The 24,904-nt window shown below is 37.1% G+C and overlaps 1 protein-coding gene across 1 annotated transcript in view; it reads right to left on the bottom strand.

The window, feature by feature from the left end:
- MCU (mitochondrial calcium uniporter) overlaps nt 1-24,904 on the bottom strand; it is a 211,486-nt gene that overhangs the window by 11,541 nt on the left and 175,041 nt on the right. The window contains exons 3-6 of the mRNA XM_029244950.1: nt 20,023-20,193; nt 18,311-18,415; nt 10,192-10,352; nt 8,470-8,673 (exon numbers count right to left, since the gene is read on the bottom strand). Of these exons, the coding sequence (XP_029100783.1) occupies nt 8,470-8,673; nt 10,192-10,352; nt 18,311-18,415; nt 20,023-20,193 (641 nt within the window). The remainder of the gene's footprint in view (nt 1-8,469; nt 8,674-10,191; nt 10,353-18,310; nt 18,416-20,022; nt 20,194-24,904) is intronic.

The following is a 24,904-nucleotide window of genomic DNA, read 5'->3' as shown; positions in this document are numbered from 1 at the left end:
TTTTGGTGTCTTCCCCCAGTGGCTAAGGTTGGTTCAGTGGGTTGTGTAGGCTTCCTGGTGGAGGGGACTGGTGCCTGTGTTCTGGTGGGTGAGGCTGGATCTTGTCTTTCTGGTGGGCAGGACCATGTCTGGTGGTGTATTTTGGGGTGTCTGTGACCTTATTATGATTTTAGGCAGCCTCTCTGGTAATGGGTGGGGTTGTGTTCCTGTCTTGCTAGTTGTTTGGCATAGGGTGCCCAGCACTGTATCTTGCTGGTCATTGAGTTGAGCTGGGTCTTCGTGTTGAGATGGAGATCTCTAAGAGAGCTTTCGCCGTTTGATATTATGTGGGACCAGGATGTCTCTGGTGGACCAATGTCCTGAACTCGGCTCTCCCACCTCAGAGGCTCAGGCCTGACTCCCGGCCAGAGCACCAAGACCCTGTCAGCCACACAGCTCAGAGGAAAAGGGAGAAAAAGAAAGAAAGAAAACTAAACTAAACTAAAATTAAATTAAATGAAAATAAAATTTAAAAGTTATAAAAATAAAAAATATATTATTAAACATAAAAAAATAAAAAAACATTAAAAAAGAAAGAAGAGAGCAATCAAACCTAAAAACAAATCCACCAATGATAACAAGCGCTGAAAACTATACTAAAAAAGAAAACAAAAAAAGAAACACACAAAAATGGACAGATATAACCCTAGGACAAATGGTAAAAGCAAAGCTATACAGACAAAATCACACAAAGAAGCATACACACACACATCCACAAAAGGAGAAAAAGGAAAAAAATATATATATTAAAAAAAAAAAAAGGAAGAGAGCAAGCAAATCATAAACAAATCTACCAATGGTAATAAGCTCTAAATACTAAACTAAGATAAACATAAAACCAGAAACAAATTAGATGTAGAAAGGAAACTCCAAGTCTATAGTTGCTCCCGAAGTCCACTGCCTCAATTTTGGGATGATTCGTTGTCTATTCAGGTATTCCACAGATTCAGGGTACATCAAGTTGATTGTGGAGATTTAATCCTCTGCTCCTGAGGCTGCATGGAGAGATTTCCCTTCTCTTCTTTGTTCGCACAGCTCCTGGGGTTTAGCTGTGGATTTGGCCCCGCCTCCGTGTAGGTCACCTAAGGGCATCTGTTCCCCGCCCAGATAGGACAGGGTTAAAGTAGCAGCTGATTAGGGGGCTCTGGCTCACTCAGGCCAGGGGGAGGGAGGGGAAGGGAATGCGGGGTGAGCCTGTAGCGGCAGAGGCCAGCGTGACGTTGCAACAGTCTGAGGCACAACGTGTGTTCTCCCTGGGAAGTTGTCCCTGGATCACGGGACCCTGGCAGTGGTGGGCTGCAAAGGCTCCCGGGAGGAGAGGTGTGGATAGTGACCTGTGCTTGCACACAGGCTTCTTGGTGGCTGCAGCAGCAGCCTTAGCATTTCATGCCCATCTCTGGGGTCTGCACTGATAGCTGCGGCTCGCACCTGTCCCTGGAGCTCATTTAGGTGGTGCTCTGAATCCCCTCTCCTCGCGCACCCCAAAAAAATGGTCTCTCACCTCTTAGGCAGTTCCAGACTTTTTCCCGGACTCCTTCCAGGAAGCTATGGCACACTATCCCTTCAGGCTGTGTTCACACAGCCAACCCCAGTCCTCTCCCTGGGATCTGACCTCCGAAGCCCGAGCCTCAGCTCTCAGACCCCACCTGCCCCGGTGGGTGAGCAAAGCCTCTCAGGCTGGTGAGTGCTGGCTGTCAGTGATCCTCTGTGTGGGAATCTCTCTGCTATGCCCTGTGCACCCCTGTTGCTGCGCTCTCCTCCATGGCTCTGAAGCTTCTCCCCTGCCCACTCGCCACCTCCACCAGTGAAGGGGCTTCCCCGCGTGTGGAAACTTTTCCTCCTTCACAGCTCCCTCCCAGAGGTGCAGGTCCCATCCCTATTGTTTTGTCTCTTTTTTCTTTTGCCCTACCCATGTACGTGGGGAGTTTTTTGCCTTTTGGGAGGTCTGAGGTCTTCTGCCAGCATTCAGTAGGTGTTCTGTAGGAGCTGTTCCTCATGTAGATGTATTTTTGATGTATTTGTGGGGAGGAAGGTGCTCTCTACGTCTTACTTCTCTGCCTTCTTGAAGCTGAGAAGGTGATCTCTATGACTTACTCCTCTGCCTTCTTGAAGCTATCTCTTGCATGATTTATTTTTAAAAGTCATTTTGAGTTGCATCTCTTAAAAAGTTTCATTTTCTAACTATTTGTAGCTGGCATATAGATATGCAATTCATTTATATATATTGACCTTGTATCTAGTAAACTTATAAAACTCACTTATGAATTCTAACTAATTATCTATATATGCTTTTAAAATTTTTCTATGTACAAAATCTATGAATCATGCCAGTTGTTTTTCTTTCCAATATTTTCATCCTCTGTATCTTTTTCTTGCCTTCTGTACTGGCTAGGACTTCTCATTCAAAGTTGAATGGAAGTGGTACTTTTACCCTCTTCCCAGACAATGAAGGAACATTAGAACATTTCAACTTCACTTACCTGCTCCAGACGTATATGCTATTGTCATATGTTTTATTTTTTTCTGTATTTTAAATTCCATAAGAGTTTATTATAATTATTTTATACATTTAATATTCATTTAGATTCACTCACAGATTTACCATTTTCATTGCTCTTCATTCCTTCCTGCTTTTTTTTTACTTTCCACTTGTGATAATCTTTCTGCACAAAGAACACTCTCTAGTATTTCCTTTTGTACAGATCTACTGGTGACAAGTTCTCTATTCGTTTGTCTGGAAGTATCTTTATTTCACCTTTATTTTGGAAGGATATTTTTGCTGAGTATAGAGTTCTAAGTTGACAGTTATTTTCTTTCAACACATCGAAGGTACCATTCCATTACCTTCTGGCTTTCATTTCTGCTGTTGAGAAGTCAGCTATCTAACAGTGACTCCTTTGAAGGCAAGCCTTTCTTCTTCTTCTTTGGCTACTTTTAAGATTTCTTCTTTGTCTTTGTCTTTTGCAGTTTTACTATTGATGTGTCTAGATGTGGATTTCTTTTCCTTTATATTGGTTGTATTTGATGGAATTCTTAAATCTATAAATTAATGTCTTTCATCATTTTGGAAAATTCTCAGCCACCATCTCTGCAAATATTGTTTCTTCCCATTCTCTCCCTCCTCTCCTTCTGAGATACTAATAAAATTAAAAATATATTAGGCCTTTTCACTCTATCCTCTGTATCTCTCACCCTCTCCTATATTTTACTTCTTTTTGTCTTTCCATACTTTATTTTGAATGGTTTCTTCTGATTTATTTCCAGGTCAATCTATCTCTCTTCTGTCTAATCTGCAGTTAAATCCATCCATTAAATTTTATTTCTAAAATTTTCATTTGTTTTTTAAAAAATCAAGTTATCTGCCAGTACTCTCAACCTTACCTTTTATCTCCATGAATCTAGCAAGTATAATTATTTTAAAGGCTATGTCTGATAAATCCAGTAACTAGATCTCCTATCTGTGTCTGTTTCAAATGTCTACTGTTTCTGTAGGTGTTTTCCTGTGTGTCTGCTTATTTTTTATTGTATGACTAACTTTGTATTTGCAAAATTATTTGTAGAAATAATGTAAGGTTTAGGATAATGTTATCTCCTCCCAGGGATGATTAATGTTTTCTTTGGCCTGGAACCAGTGATATCAGCACTCTGGGATCACCAGCATTCTAGGACTACCTCAATCCAATTTACAAGATTGGGATGATTGAAAGATGAGCTACAGTCTCTGAGAGAGCCTACAACAGGTTCTTCTGTTCTACAGTAGTGGCCTTTAAAATTCCAAACCAAAGCAAAAATGTTTCAACCTACTTTAGCAATCCCTGGACATGAATCTCTATGGCTTTGGTCTTTCTAGTTTATCAAGTATAGCTCAGCTTCTTGGCCTCTCAGCCTTACCCTCTTTAATCAATACAAATCCCCAGAGGAAAAAGCACATCTAAACACCGGCTTCTCCTTCCTGGGACTTCTCTTCTTCTGGTTCTTGCCTGGTAATTTTTGCTATCTTGTTAGCTCTCTAGAGTCTACAGGCAGATGTGTTTTATGTTTTGTCTAACTATTTTAACATTTCCTAGTGGGAGCATTGTTCTGATTACCTAGGATGCCATAACTAGAAACAGAAGTAAATATTTAATTATTGATGATGACAGATAATGAACAAATAGTGGTTGAAGGGACTGTGGAAGCTTTTAAAAAATGGATAGAATCGTGGTCTGAATCAAGTAATACTGACCTAAGGGATAACTGTTGGATTAAAAACTTGAGAGAAAGCCCTCTAGGTTTCATCTAAGTTGCTATTACTAGGCCACTTACCTATCTTTGCTGAGGATGTAAATGTACACACTAATTCAATTTATTCAGATATAGTCTATGCTTCCTCTTTTGGGCAACAAGCATTTACTAAGCAACTACATGCTAGACTCTCTTCTAGAAATTTGGTAATTTGATAATAAGTGAGAAGAGATACACATAGAGCTTGGTTATGAAGGAAAGAGAGTCAGAGAGGGAGAGTTTGATAACACAGGGAACACAAAAAATATACTAGCATAAGATTCTGGAAGGGGGTAATGGGATTAAGAACAGGTGAAAGAGCTAGCCCTGAGCAGGAAAATGCCACCTCTTACTTGAATTTAAGGAAATAGTGTGAAAGTAGGTATGGATACTATTAAACTCACAGGGTTTAGGAATTTGCAAGCTTGTATCTGTTAAGCTCAATTTTCCAGGAGAGGTAGGAGGCAAAGTTAAATGTGGGATGAGGAGCCTGATGTGAAGTCTTAGAATAACTAATGAGAGGGTTATGGGGGAATAAAATCTAATTAGAAACACAAGCAGTGGTCCAATCCACACTATTACATGATTTTTCTCTAGCAATGTTCAGTAGCCTGGATATAGGATAAATGGCTAAATTTATCCAAGATTAGGAGTTTATAGAGTATATATGGTGGAAAGACAATGGAGCAGAGATTGAACAGAATGACAATATGGTCTAATTTCGACAGAAAAGGAAGCAACACACGAGGAAGGAAGGAAAAAAGTTGAGAGATGTCAGGAGCCTAAAGGTTTAGGCATACTAAATTATTAGGCATGCTAATTTTTATTCTAAGTAGGTCCTGAATGGCCACTGAAGTAGTTTGCTGGAGTAGAATATAAATGCTGGATGTTGGAATTGAGATGACAAAGGTATTAAAGGCTAGGTCAGTGTTTCTTAACCTTTATTCATCATTGTTCCCTTAAGTTGCCTTTTTAGATATATTTTCCTTAATTGCCCCTCCTCCCCAAAGAAGTTTTTTTAAAAAAAATATTTAAATATTTATTTATTTATTTAGGTTGTGCCAGGTCTTAGCTGCAGCACGTGGGATCTTTGTTGTGGCATGCGGGCTTTTTAGTTGCAGCATGCATGTAGGATCTAGTTCCCCCACCAGGGATCGAACACGGGCCCCCTGCATTGGGAGCGTGTAGTCTTACCCACTGGACCACCAGGGAAGTCCCTCAAAGAAGTTTTAACACCACAAATATACTGTGTATCTGTTTATCTGTTGTAATATCTAAAATGTTTTACTCCCCCAGAACCAATTTTCACACACTTGAGGGTGACCTCCCCTTTGCAGAAAACTCCTGGGCTAGGGGGCTGAATGGTGGTTCACATGCCCGTGGAAGTAACTTTGCTGAATGGCAATTCTTATTGTCAGGCTCCTTTTTCACATGATAGAAAATGGTACTCAGGTCTCACTGAAATATTAGTCAGTAAAATTCAATATTTCACTTGATTTTATGATGTCAAGGAACTTATCTTTTGAAAATTCTTTGGAACTTAATATACTTTTGGAATATATTTAGGTTGCTAATAAATGCTCATTGAACAGTTTAAATGCTGTTGAACAGGCATTTTGTTTCATGGGTGTTAATTATGGATACTGATATGGGGAAGAATATTTAACATGAGAAACTATTTACATTTTATTTGGTCAATGTTTTCCTATTCACAAAAGACTAAATTGTTTACTACTGCTATTTTACAACTTGTCACTTGGGGGCAGCAAAAACGTTGAGGAATCACAGAAGTAGGACAGCATTTAAACAGTAGGACAGATAGGCACTGTATTAGGCATGGTAAGGAAATAAAAATTGAAAAAATCACCCGAACGCCTTGCCTCAAAAGATATCATAGTCTAGTAAAGGGGAAAAGACATTGAACATGAATAATTATAATACAAGATGGCATAGGATAAGTGAAATGAGAGGCACAATGTGCTATAGGTATTCAGAAGAGGGATAGATCAAAGTTGGCTGCAGGGAAGTAGTCAAAGGTTCATGAAAAGTAAGCATTTAAGTAAACCTTGAAATATGACAGGTAGCGATCTACAGGGAAAACCTTCCCAGTTACTAGAATGATATGAAGTAAGGAAGGAAGTGGTGAAAAACTCAGGGCATTTTTGGGGAAATACAGACTACACAGTTGCCCCTTGAACAACATGGGTTTGAACTGCAGAGGTCCACTTATATGCGGATTTTTTTCAATAGTAAATACTACAGCACTACACGATCTGCAGTTGGGTGAATCCCCAGATGTGGAATCATGGATATGGAAAAACTATGGATACAGAGGAACCATGATATGGAGGGCTGACTTTAAGTTATACATGGATTTTTTTACTTCACAGAGGGTTGACGCCCCTAACCCCCATTGTTCAAGGCTCACCTGTAATTTGATGTGTTTAAAATACCTAGTACATACACAGAGGAGCTGAGAGACATTTGGAAAGGACAGCAACCAGTTATGAATATTGGGCTAAGGAGTCTGGATTTCAGTCGATAAAAAGAATCCATTAAAGGGGTATATGAGGGACAGTGACAGGGCAGAGGAAGAGGGAAAGAAACACAGACAGACATATACACATATGCAAGCCATGTCCAGAGGTGTGGTTAGATAAGATTGATTTGGCTGTCAGCTCTGTTCAGGTAGAGTGACGAACATGAGCCAGACAAGGGATTAGGTGCTAGAGACACTGGGCAAACAATAGCAGGACACGAACAGTTTACTGTCTCTTCTCCACTAGACATATTTGGGAGGCCCAGAAAGGTTAAATAACACCCTTGGGCTTTCATTTTCCCGCACAAAAATAGGCCTATGACCATTGGTCTAATGACAACAGAAACAAAATGCCTATGTTCAACAGCGGCCATATAAAAATATAAGAGAAGCAACTCTCAGCTTTCTTCTGATACCTAAGAAAATAGAAGAGGTTTCTCATATCTTTCAGCTATTTCAAATAATTTTTTTTTTCTGCGGTACGCGGTCCTCTTACTGTTGTGGCCTCTCCCGTTGTGGAGCACAGGCTCCGGACGCACAGGCTCAGCAGCCATGGCTCACAGGCCCAGCCGCTCCACAGCATGTGGGATCTTCCTGGACCAGGGCACGAACCCGTGTCCCCTGCATCGGCAGGTGGACTCTCAACCACTGTGCCACCAGGGAAGCCCTCAAATACTTTTTATTCAAGGGAGCCTGGATCTGTGGTTGTATCACACATGGCAGTAATAAATAAGTGATAATAAATCCTTCATACTTCCTAAAGTGACCATTATGGATTTCCAAGCTACTAAAAATACAGCACTAACAATAAAAATTAGTTCTAGACACTGATATTTAAAATATGAACCTTGGATGATAAAGAATAGAATAGTGATTAGATACCTAGTTTTCACCTCTCTTCCATGAAGTAAAAACAACAACACACACCTATACTCCTAATATATTTAGAAGTAGCCCAGAGTTTAGTTTAACTATTTGATTAGTTATCACCAATTCTCCATTCCAAACATTCAATAAAAACCAAAAGCTTGGGACTTCCCTGGTGGTGCAGTGGATAAGGCTATGCGTTCCCAATGCAGGGGGCCCGGGTTCAATCCCTGGGCAGGGAACTAGATCCCACATGCATTCCGCAACTAAGACCGGGCACAAACAGATAAATAAATAAATAAAATTAAAAAACAAAACAACAACAACAAAAAACCCAGAAGCTTGGGACTACACCATCTGACTGCTAAATTAATTACACAGTACATAAAAAGACAAGCCAACTGAGCAAGTTATCCTACAGCTGACCACTCTTCTCCTTTGCCTTCTCATTCTGTATCTTACTATAATAGTTTTATGAATTTAATGGTTTATATGGCTCTCTTAATAGTCTGTTTGCTCCATGGGGGCCAAAGCCATGTCATATCTATCTCTCTATCTCTAGCACCTAGACTAGTGCCTGATACATAATTGGCATGCACGTGCATGTGCACATATGTGTGTTTGTATGAGTGAGTATGTATAAAGGATAAATGATTACTTCAAGGGAACTGGCCTTAGAAAGAATATGAGAGAAAAGAGAACTACTTTGACAACCAACATTGTACTATCTCATGGAAAGTTACTTGAAGAGGAATTCTTACCTGGCGTGTCATTACAAAATATGCATACATTGCCATGGCACTTCCATAAGTGATGAAGTAGGTAACTGGCTCCATGATGTCCCAGGAATATTCCCACCAGGTAAGCCGGGCCAAAATGCCAAACTGTGTGGCCATGTAGGCAAGTCCACCCCATAGCACCAAAGTGGTCCTCTTCTCAGCTTTTCTGCTAATCTCAATTCGTACCTACAGGGCACACACGACTGGTCAACTGTAAAGCATTTTGACATAGAACCAATTTTAAACTCTTATTTAAACTGTTCAATGTTCACTAAAGAAACAGGGCTCGTAATCAAGATATAATTTAGTCTCAATTCTAGGAAATATAGTTTGTCTTCCTAAATAATATCTGTAGTTTTTACTGAGTACTATTTTATAGGCATAACATTTTTGATACACTTGTGTTTTATGTTTCATCCTAGAAGTAGCTGAAAATATGGTGAAATTATGGGAGTGAGTAAGTTAGTTTCAGCAGGTCTTTATCCAACCACAAGATTGCTTTCTTTGAAAGAGAGAAATAAAAACATGCCAATGTTCTCTCACTGTAGTGTACAAGATTTAATCTATCATTAGTTTTTTACTCAAAAGGTCTACTAGGGGCAAAACAGCACAGTGGGTCAGAGCACGGACTCTGGATTCAGAACGGCTGAGTTTAGGCCCTGATCTGCACATTACCATAACTTCATTAATGAGTTGTTCTGAGGATTAAATAAGAGAATACAAGTAAAATACTTAGGATAATTCCTAGCACATAGTAAATATTCAGTAAGGGATGATAATTATTTTGCTATAGTAGGTACATTAAAAAATGCTTTACATTTTGAAAATACCAGATTTAAATTTCATCCCCCTTCACAACAGTTCCTCAAATTTAATTTATCCAACATTTCTAATGGTCTTAAATTTAATGAAAACAACCTTGAGATATGTGTTCCTTACTTTTAAAGAAATCAGAAAAAGCACAGTATTAAGAGTATTTGTTCCCTTCCTTAATCTCTAATATAGTCTGGTTTCTTAAAATGGAAATACTTGTATTTTTATTAAAAAAAAAAAAAGGATGACACACGTTCACTGTAAAACACTTACTAGGAAAGTATAAAGAAGAAAAATCATTCATAATCCTACTATTCTATTAGAATTTAGGAATATGTTTCCTCTAATTTTTTTCTTTGTATATATGTGTATGTGTGTGTGTGTGTGTGTGTGTGTGTGTATGGCTATATGCATAATACACTTAAAAACTGGATCATAGTATACACTAATATACACATTTTGTAATTTACTTTTCATAAAATATCATGAAGTGTTTTCTATAGAATATTAGATCTACATGATTGTTTTTAACAGTTGCATAATATTCCATATAATATTAATTCTTAAGTTGGCTAAAATGATTATCCATCTCACTTAGAACCCTTCTTGATCAGCAATTATTCCAATCTTTGTTGTAAAAGTAGTAAGTCTGGTTAAGGGCAGTATATTTAGATCTCAAAGCTCTATGTCCATTATCAAGGCTCCAGACTATTCCTTTTCAAGTCCTTTCTTAGCTTTAATCAGAAGCTTTTTATGATTCAGTTCCCAAAACTAGTAGACTAGTTTGATTGACACAATGCAATCACACAAAACTCGGAGGGGAAAAAAGCAAACATATATGCTCTGAAAAAAATACTGGTGAAGAGAAAAGTGTGAAATTTGAATCTGCACCTTTTCCAGGGGCGCCAGTTGTTCTTTGAGATCTTCTAATCTTTCGATAAGCTCCCTTTCCTTGTTTAACTGGTGCTGCTCGATGCACAAAGTAGTGTATAACTGCTGGACCAGTGTCTTTACATCGTTCAGTGTTGCTGCGTTTTCATAGCTTAAGAGGTCTGAAAGAAAAAGATTACATTTAAAAAAATATATATGCCTTAAATGAAGAGTTGCTATTCTTAGGGCTATTAGTGATAAGAACAAGGCAGATTCATCCACTACAGGGGTCCCACCTTCAATGTTAAACTGAAGGAAAGGGATAGTTCCTTTTTAAAAAGGAAGAGTCTATAAATCCTACAAAGTAAGCTCATATTTGGGCAACTTGAAAATTCTGAAGCCAACATCCACCATTATATTCTTGGAAGTATAAGTGCTACAAATGAGGCTACAAGTAATAATAATCTTCATTAGATAAAGACAAAAAATTTAAAGTAATATATCAAAAACTAGTAGAGAGGCTTACAATTAATCTGATTATCATGCTTATTAAAATTCAGATCTATAATTTATCTGTGGTCTTGCCATTTTAAGTGGTCATTTTTCCCTTTAGTAACTAACACTTAAGGAAAAAATATACAGTATTTCAAATTTGCAAATACAAGGGTATAAATAAAAATACCATTATCCTAATAATCTTAGCCCCTATATACCTTCCCCCTAGCATATCAATTTTTATTTATTCCCGTTGGGCAAAGACATAGAATAGCTGTATGGGTCTCAATATCAAGCTTGAAAGGGCATGAAGTAATGAGAATAACTAAAAAGGTAAAAGATTAAATAATTCTTTGATTCAATATCCTCTTCTGTGAGTAGCATGTGCTTCTAGAAATCTAAAAATTATGTTTTGAAAATTTAATAAAAAGTCAGCTGATCTCAGCTGTCAAATAACTTTTTAAAAAGCACCAGAAGTAAAGCTTTTGTTTTAGAATCTTATTAGCCTTAAATGTGACATTTTGTTAGCTACAGCAGAAGGTCAGCCTTTTTCTAAGTCAAAATAAGCCACAGTCAGAATTAGTCATGTGTGTATTTCAAATATTCTTCAAGGATGTCCTTTAGTACAGTTATCACAGAAATTCAATCAATAAAAAAATTCAAATAAGGGTAGCAAATTGGATTAGAGAAGAGCTGATATAGTAAAATGGGATATAGCACCTAGCATAGTATCTTGCATGCTTTAATGAATGTGTGCTGCATTAATGGGAACAGATAAAAGCAAGAACACTTTGAGTTCTAGAAGTCGTCTATGTCAACAGAGTCTGCTTTGCACTAAAGTTGCAGCTCACATTCACATATGGTTCTACACTTTCCAAAGTTACAAAAAGAGAAAACTGCACTCTAGAATATCATAGTGAAGTGGTAGAGTCCATGCCTCCTGACCCCCCAGGCCTGGAACTGAGTTATGAGGCTTTTACTATATCAATATTAATATTTCTCCTGCAAGCTCAGTCCTCTTTCTTTCTTTTTTTATTATTTATTTTATTTTTTGCTGCGTTGGGTCTCTGTTGCTGCACGCGGGCTTTCTCTGGTTGCAGTGAGCGGGAGCTACTCTTTGTTGTGGTGCACAGGCTTCTCACTGCGGTGGCTTCTCTTGTTGTGGAGCACAGGCTCTAGGGGCGCCGGCTTCAGTAGTTGTGGCTCACGGGCTCTAGAGCGCAGGCTCAGTAGTTGTGGTGCACAGGCGTAGTTGCTCCGCAGCATGTGGGATCTTCCCGGACCAGGGCTCAAAGCTGTGTCCCCTGCATTGGCAGGCAGATTCTTGACCACTGCGCCACCAGGGAAGTCCTCAGTCCTCTTTCAAAAAGATAATTTTTTAGGTAGGTATAAATTATCTATGGTAAACAAAATCCTCTCACATATATTATCCCATATTTATCCTCATGGCAGCATATAATCCACAATTTATAAATGAGGAATTTTGAGTCCTAGAGAGATAAGATGAACAAACATTTTTGTATTAGGTACTGATCTATTCACTAGAGAGGGGAAATAAATCAAATATGAGGTGGTTTCTCTCCTTAATGAGGTCTAATAATGATATTCACAAAGCTGCATGGCTAGCAGGGAGTGGGAAAAGATCTTCTGACTGGTAGTCCAATGACTTTTCTATTCCATGTCCTTTCTTTTTCCATTTCCACTTTCAATACCATAATTACACTGTATTTGCTTAGAAATCCAAGGAGGGAGAAAAGGAGGGGGGAAGGGAGGAAAGAAGGAAGCAAGCAAACAAACTAAACAGACCCTCTCCTCTTCCTTTTCCTAATGAAGCACACACATGTTAATGTTCAAATATGTATAGACAATCATAACCTGAAAATCTATAAAATCTGAACTCAGGCTTGGTATTTGTTTTATAAAAGAGCTTCTATTAGAACGTCATTCATCGAAGACTTATTCTTTTAAAATTAATATTCATATTACAGGTTCTCCTGTGTAGAAAATTTATTTTTTATATCAGTCTTTTCTCTCATGGCTTCTTCTGTGTTTTATGTTATAGGTAGAAACATATTTCTCACTCCAAATTTTTAAAACTATTTCTCTTTTGATTTTTTTCACTATGATAAATTATAAAATAAGCAGCTAAGTGAATGATAATATGCATTCATACAACGTAATACATAGCAGCTGTGAAAAAGAATAAGGAATTCTTTATGTTCTGGTATTTTAAGATCTTCAGAATACACTGTTAGGTAAGAAAAGCAGTTTGGTGGTTTTATACCTTGACATCTAGTTAAACTGGAATTATGTTTCCCCATATATCCCAAATTCCCCCAAATTCCCTGTGTGGTTCTGAATTAGAGTTAGCCAAAAGAGAGATTCAAGTGAGGTTTTAGAAGGCAGAAGTGAAGCAGAAGCCATCATGCTCTGAAGGTTGTTGTTAGTAGTGAGAGACAGATGCAGAGGTGCCTGGAGATGCCAGTGTGTGCCTGCTCTCCCTGGCTCTGCATCCAGCTCTTTTTTCTCAACTGCCACCTCTGATGATTAACAGCAAATCCACACCCACAGCCAGATGCAGCTTTCTAAAGCTGTGCTGTCCAAAACAGTAACTGTTTGCTGTGTGTGGCTATTTAAATTAATTAAAATGAAAAAGAATTTAAAATTCAGTTTCTCAGCCATACTAGCCACATTTCAAGTGCTCAACAGGCACATGTGACTGATGGCTACCTCATTGGACAGTGCAGAAATGGAACATTTTCATTGTCACAGAAAGTTCTATTTGATAACACTGTCCTAGGGATCTCTCTACCAGCCCTCCTTTGTTAATTCTTCTTATCCTAGTAGTTGGATGCACTTGAATTTCCAGGTTCCCTGGCAAGCTCTGATTTGTCCACATGTGCCATCACTTCAAACTTAGTAACTTTTCTCTGATCTTCCAAGCTCCCCTTTACAGACTCTTACTTCTTTACCTTCATCTACAACTGTACAAAGTCTCATTCCTATAATCTTTTATTCCACTTTATTCACATGCTTCTGCTTCCCCAATTGAACCCTGACCGACATGAACAGTATATGTATGATATGCTATTATTTGCATAAAAAGGGAAAAAAGATTATGCATTCACATTTTCTTACGAATGCACTGACTCTCTGATAGGAAACAAGAAACTAAGAACAATGCTTGCTGGTAAGAGGAGAAAAGGGTGGCTGTGAAACAGGGATGAGAAAATCTTTTCCCATATGTTCTTTGACTTTGGGAGTTGAACATTGTGAATACATTATCATTCAAAACATATAAAATTTAATGTGCTACAACATACATTCAAACAGCAATGAAAAGACTATAAAATGATAATTCATAGGAGATCAATCTCACAGATGTCCAATTCTAGACCTGGCTGAACACAGAGTTGTTATCTTTCGGATCAGTAAAGCCCTGGCAAACTCAAGAGACTTAGCTTTATTTTGTTAGATTTTCTTGACAGGAAGAATATGCTTCCAAGGTATTGTCATGGTGGAGGAAGACAACCACCTCAAACTCTTGACCCTGAAAAATCTGCCCACCTATTTGGAGATGAAATTATAGGAAGAGAGAAGGTAAATCTGCTAATGGCTTAACAAAAACACTTCTGGATGATCCGTGTATGCTTCCCTAAAAATGCAATTAAGATGTTTATTAATGTTTCTTCACATGCCATCAGTGCCAGGATAATTAAGGTACACAAAGACAGGAAGATGTGCACAAATAATGGGGATTAAAAAGTCTTTTCAGCTACTATAATGGTTTGGGAAGGATTCTGGCTATCTGAGTCTCTGATAAGGTATTCATTATAGTTGGTATTTGGTTTGCCTGTTCAACATTTTCTCTCAATTACTTACATTATTAGGAGAGAAGCAAGGTCTCCAATATCCTCTGGATGGATAAATGGGGGAAAGGGCTTAGTGTTGCCAATCAAGATGAGTTTCCTTAGCACAAAAACTTTCAACGACCAGTGGTCACAGGGGAACCCAGCCATATACAGCTTTGGTAACCAAAAGAATGCAATGGAACTTGCAACTAGCCTTGCTATGACCTGCCCCCTTGTTCCATTTCAGTTTTTTCCTGCCTCTTCCCTCCAATTTTGGCATTAGGTACAAGGGTTGTCAGTACTTAGGTATTCGTAATACCTATGACTACCAATCCCACATAAACATCAAACATGGCTATTTTAGATCCTATATGAATAAGCCCTCTATCCTCAGTGCCTGGTGAAGTATGTGAAGTTAAGGTTTACTGGTGCACAACATTCATAGAGCATTTTTAGCTCTAAAGTGCTATCCATGCACAGGGAAAAGAAAAATAGGAGAGAAAAGCGAAAATTAAAGGGGCGTAAGGAATGAGTAGAAAAAAACTGTGTCAAAACTTAAAACTATTCTGGAAAAGTTTTCCTTCATTAACTATTTTAACTTTTATTAGATAAAGTATATTTGTTCCATCTGCTTCATGTATATATAAAATCCTAGTGTTCTTCTCATTGTCTAATACCCAAAACCTAGTGCCTCCAACTTCTTTTCTCCATTTAGCTTTTTCACTAAAAACAGTTACAATGTGGGGAAGAGGAATATGTTTACTCATCTGTATGATCGGCATCCCTCTCAAATACAGAAATTCAACTGTTCTCTTACCGCAGCTGACAAACAGTGGTGACTTGGAGGAAGATAATATGATGGAAACAAAATGAAAACCTATCTTACGTTTATTTCAAAAGAAAAAAAGATTTTTTTACTATGTTTTAAAAATTGAGGGAAAAGTGTTTATGAACTTAAAACAGTATTATTTAAGCTTCTGTGAAAAAAGTATATAATGACATAATCGCTCATTGACTAATAATAACAGAGCTGAGAGAGATTTGATGTCTAAATTTAAATATTAAAATGGTCTTTTAAAGTTTTATACTAATGCTACTATTGAGCTTACCAAATTTCATACTTCAAATTACAATTATCCCATGAATTATAGACTTCTGACCCTTGCAAACTTCACATTCTAATTGACTTCTAGGGAAGGTGGACAGATATCCCACAGTTCTGAGATACAGATAAAACAAAGAGTTGTAAGGCTGCCAAACTGATTACCAGAGAATCAAATATAATTTCTCCCCTTTTCAGTTTCTACCTTTACTTTCCTTATTCAACTTGAGAATAGCCTTATTTAAAAAATTAAAACTTTCATTTCTCTTTTAAGAACACAGTATTAGACAAGATGGTTAGAATTATTCATTGATTAAAATACCTCTAGTTTTTGACAACATAAATCTTTACTTTCCTGATTGTTATACTTTATATAAGAATATATTAGTCAACTTTTAATATTTTACTAATGCAGCAGAAAATCAAAATAGAATGAACTCCCTAGGAAATTCACATACACACATAAGGTCTATCCATGTTGTTGCAAATGGCAGGGTTTCCTTCTCTCTCATGGCTGAATAATATTTTAGATACACACACACACACACACACACAAACACTACATCTTCTTTATCCATTCATCTGTAGATGGACACTTAGGTTGTTTCCATAGCTTGGCTATTGTGAATAATGCTGCAATGAACATGGGAGTGTAGATATCTCTTTGAGATTCTGATTTCATTTCCTTTGGATATATACACCAAAGTGGAATTGCTGGATCATACAGTAGTTCTATGTTGGTCAAAGGGTACCAATCTTCCAATTATAAGATGAATAAGTTCTGGGGATCTAATGTACAGCATGGTGACTATAGTTAACAAAACTGTAATGTACACTTGAAAGTGGCTAAGAAAGTAGATCTCAAGTGTTCTCATCAAAAAGAAATGGTAATTATGTGAGATGATGGAGGTATTAACTAATCCTGTTGTGGTAATCATTTCTCAACATATAAGTGTATCAAATCGTCACACTGTATACTTTAAACTACACAGTGATATAGGTCAATTATATGTCAATAAAGCCAGAAAAAAATAAAGAGCAAATTTAAAGAACAACAACAACAAAAAAAACTGAGTAAAATAAGGCCTGTACTTCTGTTATTTTAAAGAGAACATCTAGTCCAAGAATCAGGGAATGAAGAAAAACATATTAGTATAGCTAATATATAGCTAACAATCCTTAGTCTACATGTTCAATTATTCCAACTTAATAAAATCTGATTCAGTAATGTCTTACTATTTAAAGGATTCTTTAACTCATTTAACTCGCTCAATATAGGATGACTACCTAAGTCAATGGGGTATACAAAAATCACAGTGCCTTCCCTCTGATCATTTGAAAAGAAAAGGAATGAAGAATTCAGAGAAGAGAATAATCACTTCTGGTTGGCTGGGAGTAAGAAAAAGAAAGAATGGGATCATGGAAGAGCTGACATTGATGATTTTGACCTGAGGAAATAGGAGGTTAGGAATAAAAGAAAAAGGCATCTTAGAGGAAAGGTAAGAAAACACTGAGATGGTAAAGGAAAGAGCAAAGGAACTAGAAGGTGGAGGAAAAGTAGGAATCTTTTAAGAGGAAAAGAGAAAAACTTTAAAGGTAGATGTGGACCAGATTTTGGAGGCATTCAATACTTAGGCTTTTACTTAGAACTTTTTCTACATTAGACACAATTCTCAAAAGCAGAATGGAAAATAACAAATGTCCTAGGAAGCTGATGGAGGGGGTGGTGGTGGTGGAAGGGGAATTAACGACAGCAGTGAGTGACAATGAACATCAAGGGCAAAGAGAGAAAGATGACCAAAAGAAACACACTTCAAAATGTTATTTTAGAGGGCTATTTAATAGCATCAGTACTGTGCAAAGCCATATCGGAGTGTGGGGTGAAAAGAAAAATCAGTAAAACTAACTTTGTCTTTATTTAAATTTTTGATATTTTGTTTATCATCGATTTTTTGCATTAACTTTGGTTTTTAAAAGTAGTTCATGAAAATATTTGATTACTGAGTTTTCTGGCACTGGAGGCAAATATCCCATTTTTTCGCATAAAAGCATATTCTTGTCCGAAGTTCCCAAGGACTATTATTGTACAATAGTTGACTTTCAAACTGCTAACCTTGAGCCATCAAAAAAAGGGGTTAATTCCTGTTACAAATGTTTAAGAGGACAGGGAATTCCATAATTTTTAAAAAAGATTTCCCCAGTGGGCTTCCCTGGTGGCACAGTGGTTGAGAGTGTGCCTGCCGATGCAGCGGACGCAGGTTCGTGCCCCGGTCCGGGAGGATCCCGCATGCTGCAGAGCAGTTGGTCCCGTGAGCCATGGCCGCTGAGCCTGCGTGTCCGGAGCCTGTGCTCCGCAACGGGAGAGGCCACAACAGTGAGAGGCCCGCGTACCGCAAAAAAAAAAAAAATATTCCCCCTGTAACGTTATTAAAATAATATGACTTTTAGCTTGTATGGAAGGAAGGAGTTTAAGTTATGTAGAACACTCATTTATGTGAAACAGTGACAAGAGCCGATAATAAAGCATTCTGGTGTCTATGTTTTAGTCAGTGTACTAGCGAAGTGCTACCTATATGTAAAACTTTGACTGCTCTTTGAATACTGTCTGTTTCTCAACTTTACCCAGGGGAAAGAAAGTTCTTTCCAAAAGCCATTCTCACATTTCTCTGACCTTATCAAGGTTACTTGTTACCTCTCTTTGGTGGTCGTACATGATATGTTAAGTCATTAATGACCAGTTTAAAGTCGTCAAGGAGGAGGAGGTCTATTCCTGTTGAGGCAGCAACTCGAACGCCATCTGTGAAAATTTAAATGTGAAAATTTTAAGGTCATATGTCCATAATTATTCAAGAATGGTCAGGAAAAAAGCAATCCTCAAAATAGATTTTAAAATTATGTCTTCTTTTTTAAATTTCAGTTAACTTTTTGCCTTATCCCTAAATTCTATGCTAAACAAAGCTTATACTGTCTGAGGCTTTTTGTTTTCATGGCAATCTTCTTGGTGAAGATTTAACGTGTTTTTCTGGAAGAACTTTATGAACAAGTGAAATAATTACATAGATGTATAGGTGTCAGCTGGAAATCTAGGGTCACTGGGAGAGGTGCATGGATGTCTATGATGGAAGTTGGTTGAGTAAAACACCCAATGTTTTCTAATATATGGTACTTTGCAGTATAGTTACTGATTAGTTGCCAATAATCCAGGAGGGGCAGATGCTAGGGTTAGCAAAGTACACCAAGCTGATCTATTAATTACATTACAAGATGAGTTGAGAATTAAGACTATTTAAAATATTTAAACTACAGAAATGTGGCAAATTAGCAACATTTAGTAAATTAGCAACAAATTAGTAAATCCAAGGGTAAATAGGTACTTACTGTACTAGGCTTTTACGTTTTCTGTAGGTTTAAAATTTTTCAAAGTGAAAGTGGGAAAGATGTAAGGCACTTAAAAAATAAATAAATGAAATGGATATCATGTCAAATGGGAATTTTTAGTGCCTTATTTTATATTGTTTTCAAACCATATGTCTTTATTTTGTAAACATTTATGTGAAAGACCTAAGAAGATTTAAAAAGAAGGCGTAATATTTCATATCTTCAGAGATGATGGCTCAACTACTAGAAAAGTTTATTCTACACCTAAGGTAATGACAAAAGGTCTCAAAAGTATAAATGAGATTGATGGTTCATCTTTGCCCATGGCATTATATGTGAGGTGCTTTTGAATGAGATCCCTGTGTATATACCCTTGCTAAAACTGAGCAATCATATTCTGAAAATTGGGAGAGAAATCACTGTCTCTCTTGACATTTGCTAAGCAAAAGATTGTGTCCTAAAGTTAAGAGCATGGGATTCTTTTGCAGTGGTGTGTGTGTGTGTGTGTGTGTGTAAAAACAATTTGGAGTGAAATGATGGGTGGGTGGGAATTAATAATGAAGGTGTATGCCCAGTAGTGGGATTGCTGGGTGGTATGGTAGTTCTATTTTTAGTTTTTTAAGGAACCTCCATACTGTTCTCCATAGTGGCTGCATCAATTTATATTCCCACCAACAGCATGGGAGGGTTCCCTTTTCTCCACACCCTCTCCAGCATTTATTGTTTCTTGATTTTTTTATAATGGCGATTCTGACTGGTGTGAGGTGATACCTCATTGTAGTTTTGACTTGCATTTCTCTAATGATTAGTGATGTCGAGCATATTTTCATGTGCCTCTTGGCCATCTGTATGTCTTCCTTGGTGAAATGTCTATTTAATGGCCTATGTGGGAAAAGAACCTAAAAAAGAGTGGATATATGTAAATGTATAACTGATTCACTTTGCCGTAGAGCAGAAACTAACACAACATTGTAAAGCAACTAGGCTCCAATAAAAATTTAAAAAAAATAATGAAGGTGACTATACCTGGTGAATAGATTGCAACTCTGTCAATTCCCCGATCCTCTTCTTGTAGTTGTCGTAAAAACACACCAACAGAGTCTGAGATAGGTTTGAGTGTGAATTGGCAGCGTTCACGCCGGGATGGTAGCCTCACAGATATCACAGGTAACCCATTTTGATACACCACTGTCACATCTGAATGAAAAAGACCCATAACCATATGATAATTAGATTTCATTATAAGTTAAAGTGACATTATTAATCTTCTTAAATGGGGGTTTATTATTATTAGTGTGGCTTAAAATGTTTTCTAAGGTTCAAGAATATGCCCTTTAGCTTTAGTTGAAGGTTATTCCAGGAAATGGCTTATGGAAGATCATATCTATCACACAACACCTTGCAGAAAAAAGAAAATATGCAAAGGATTATCTTTTAAGTGGGTCAAGGAGAGGCTTTCCCAGGAATTTAAGGTAAAGTTCTTGGTATTGGTGAATACAAATCCTGAATCCATTTAGTAAACTTTTACTAAGTAGCCAGAGATTGCTGGGCCAAATTCTATACCCTGTAGGAGGTGGCTCTCGGGAGCCAGAGCTTTTTTAAGAATCTGTGGGGAATGACATGTGAAAGTACACTAATAAGTGAGACTTACTCAAGGACAATCAACTCATATTTCTGTAGTACGTATAATATTATATCCAAGTGCTTGATAAGTAAGCATTCTCTTATACAACTTGGACATATTATGATATAATAAAAAACAATTCCTTTTAAGTTCTCTTGAACATTTTCCTGAGGTTAGCAAGAGGCCAAAGCTCAACTTTTGGGATTTACTAACAAAACGTTATTAAGGGAAACATTATCATAAGCTACACAACTGAAAGGATTTTCTACAACAGAATGGCACAGAATTCCTTATTTCCTTATCTTGTTCCTTAACAGTCTTGATTTATTGAACCTTAGTCCCTAAAACAAATGCCAGAATAACTCTTTCAAAAAAATTTTCAAATGAATCTTTAATAAATAAATTTTGAACCATAATTTTTTACACAAGCAACCAAGCATTTAAAGATGATAATTTAGGGATTTCCCTGACGGCACAGTGGATAAGACTTCGTGCTCCCAATGCAGGGGGCCTGGGTTCAATCCCTGGTCAGGGAGCTAGATCCCACATGCATGCTGCAACTAAAAGTTCACATGCCACAACTAAGGAGCCCACGTTCTGCAATTAAGGAGCCCACCTGCCACAACTAAGACCTGGTGCAGCCAAATAAATAAATAAATATTAAAAAAAATAAAGATGATAATTTATCACTAGTCTGTGAAAGGAAAACAGGGTTTGAAATCAAATCTGGTATGGAATCCAGCCAAAAATAATAAATAAATAAATTAAAAAACCCCACTTAGCATACTGCTTTAAGATGAGTGATGTTTCTTTTTTAAAAATATTTTAAAATTTAATTAATTAATTTTTGGCTGCGTTGGGTCTTCCTTGCAGCACGTGGGCTTTCTCTAGTTGCAGTGAGCGGGGGCTACTCTTCGTTGTGGTGTGCAGCCTGCTCATTGCGGTGGCTTCTCTTGTTGCGGAGCACAGGCTCTAGGCACCCGGGCTTCAGTAGTTGTGGCTCATGGGCTCTAGAGCGCAGGCTCAGTAGTTGTGGCACACGGGCCTGGTTGCTCTGCGGCATGTGGGATCTTCCCAGACCAGGGCTCAAACCCTTGTCCCCTGTGTTGGCAGGCGGATTCTTAACCACTGTGCCACCAAGTCCCTAATAATGTTTCTTTATTAGTTTTTTTTAAGACTCAAAAGATACACTCTATAAAGTTTTTAAGGATTCGTATCCCTCAAAATTGAAGAGCCGAGAGGAAATATACATAGAATAATAATGTTCTGGAGGTTCTAAATGCATCAAACTTTTCATAGTTGTAGTCATTTACATCTTATTTCCTCGCCTGGTCTAGTAAATTATAATGCCTACAATGAATACAAAAGCCTCACACTACATTGTTCCGTGACTTAAATTTTAAAAGTAACCCTTATTGAAGCATAGTTTATAAATAACAATGTACACTCTTATTTTAAATGAACATTTGATGAATTTTGACATAATAATCAAGATAAAGAACATTTCCACTAGCCCCCCCAAATTCTCTTGATCCGATTCAAGTTAACCCTGGGCAACTACTGATTGGATTTTTTCACCACAGATTATATTTAGTTTTTCTAGAGTTTTATACTACTGGAATCATACAGCATGTACTCTTTTGTATCTGGCTTCTTTCTTTCAGCATAATGATTCTGAGATTCACCAGTGTTGCTGCATGCATTAGTAGTTAATTTGTTTTTATTGCTGAGTAGCATTTAAAATTGTGGATACACCACAATTTGTTCAACCATTCACCTGTTGATTGACATGTGGATTGTTTCCAGTTTTGGACTACTATGAGTAAACCTTTTATGATTATTTACTCACAAGTCTTTGTGTGGACATATGGTATACCTTTTCTCATCCTTTTACGTTTAACCTACCCACGTTTCTATATTTCAAGTGGGTTTCCTGCAGGCAGCATATGGTTGAGTCTTCCTATTTTATCCAATCTGACAATCTGTCTTTTAATTAAAGTGTGTATATCATTAGCATTTAATAAATTATAAATATTGTTATGTCTGCCACCTTGCTACTTTTCTTGACTCAACTCTTCTTTCTTCCACTTTTCTTTGATTCATGCCCTCTTTTAGATTAACTATTTTTTTTATTACATTTAATCTCTACTATTGGCTTATTAACTGTACCTTTTCATGTTTTGGAGTTACTCTATAGCAGGTATTGCCAAATTTTTTCTGTTAAGGGTTAGACAGACATTAAATACTTTAGGCTTTGTAGGCCATAAGATCTCTGCTGCTACTTTAGACTCTGCACTGTGGTGCAAAAGCAGCCCTAGGCAATATGTAAACGAATATGCATGGCTGTTTCAACAAACTTTATTTACAAAAATAAGGAATGCACTGGACTTGGCCTATTGGGTTTGCTGAACCCTACTCAAGGGTTTACAATATACATCTTTAACTTATCACAGTTAACCTTCAAGTAATATCATACCACTTTAGGTATAGTGTAGAGAACCTTACAACAATATACTTCCATTCCCCCTGTATTGTTCTATATTTTATTTCTATATGTTATAAACCACACATTATTTTTACTTTGATAACTGATTATACTTTAAAGAAATTTTAAAATGAGAAAAATTCCTTTTATATTTATACACGTATTTACCCTCTGGTGTTCCTCATTGTTTCTGGTATAGATCCACATTTCCATTTGGTATCATCTTCCTTTTGTCTCAAGAGCTTCCTTAAACATTTCTTGTTGTGTAGATATGCTGACAATAAGTTCTCTCAGTTTTGGTAAAGTGAGAAAAAGTCTTTATTTCATCTTCAATTTTGAAAGACATTTTTGCTATGTAAAATATTCTAGGTTGGCTTTTTTTTTTTCCTTTTAGTGCTCTAAAGAAATTCCCTTCTGGTTTGCACAGTATATGATAAATTTATGTACATTCTTATCTTTGTTCCTTTGTATGTGATATGTCTTTTTCCCTCTGGCTGCTTTTAATATTTTCTCTTTATCATTGGTTTTCAGCAATCTGATTATAATGTTCCTTTCTATGGTTTTCTTTATGATTATTCTGTTTGGGAATTGTTAAATTTCTTAGCTCTGGGGGCTCATCGTTCTCATCAAATTTGGAAAAATTTTGGCCACTATTCAAATATTTTTTATGTCTCCCACCCCTCTCCTTATGGGATTCCAATTACACTTATATTAGACCATGTGGTACTGTCACACAGGGCACTAAAACTCTGTTCATATTATTTTAGTTTTTCCCTCTCAGATTCATTTTGGATAGTTTTAATTGCTATGTATGTCAATGTCACTGATCTTTTCCTCTGTAGTGTTTAATCTGCTATTAATTCCATTTATATTGGTTTTCATTTCAGATATATTTTTCACCTCTAGAAGTTCCCTTTGTTTATTGTTCTATTTTTCTTCATATTATGCTTATGTTTTCTTCTCTCTCTCTGAATATAAGGGTCACATTTATAATAACTATTTTAAAATCCTCTGTTAATTCCATCATTTCTGTCATTTGTAGATCTGGTTCTATTGACTGATTCTGGCACCCCCACCCCCCACCCTGCAGCTTCTTCACATGCCTAGTAATTTTTGATGGGAGATTAGACATTGTGACTTTTACATTGCTGAATACCGGATCTTGTTGTATAGTTAAGTTGCTTGCATATTAGCTTGATCCTCTCAGGTCTTTTAAGACAGATCTAGAGAATCCTTTATTCTAGGGCCAATTTGGCCCCACTTCCAAGTTATGGTTCTTCTGGGAGTCTCTGCTGTATGTTCATGTATTCAGTGATGTCTCTCCTCTCTAGCTGCTGGGAAGTCAAATGATTTCTGGCCCTGAGTGAGCACTAAGAGTTATTCATTTTACAGCTTCTGGTAGTTGCTATTTCCTTGGAAGTTGTTATAGCCTGGCCTTGTGGTTTAGAATTTAACCAAACCCTCAGGCTACAAGCTGAAGTAATGTAAGGTTAATTTCATTTGTTTCTCTTTTCTCAGAGATCAAAGTCCTGTCTTGCCTACTGTCCAATGTTTAGAAACAGTATTTTCATGTATTCTATCTGGTGTTCTAGCTGTTGACAGCAGGACAGCAATTCCCACAGCACTTAATCCTTTGTGGATACATGATTTGAATTTTTACATAAAAACTAAAAAGAAGCAAAGTCAGAAATCTCTGTTTATTCCTTCCAAAAGGAGAGTCTGAGTTTCCTAAGGAAAAAGAGGCCAAAAATAGTAATATAAACTTTATACATAGCATGTACCACCTAAAGTTTTCAATA

This window comes from Monodon monoceros, unplaced genomic scaffold (assembly GCF_005190385.1).
Source record: "Monodon monoceros isolate NGI ecotype Baffin Bay Population unplaced genomic scaffold, NGI_Narwhal_1 Super_Scaffold_4, whole genome shotgun sequence".
NCBI lineage: Eukaryota > Metazoa > Chordata > Mammalia > Artiodactyla > Monodontidae > Monodon > Monodon monoceros.
Note: the sequence above shows the minus strand (reverse complement) of the source record. Positions and strands in the feature narration are given on the sequence as shown.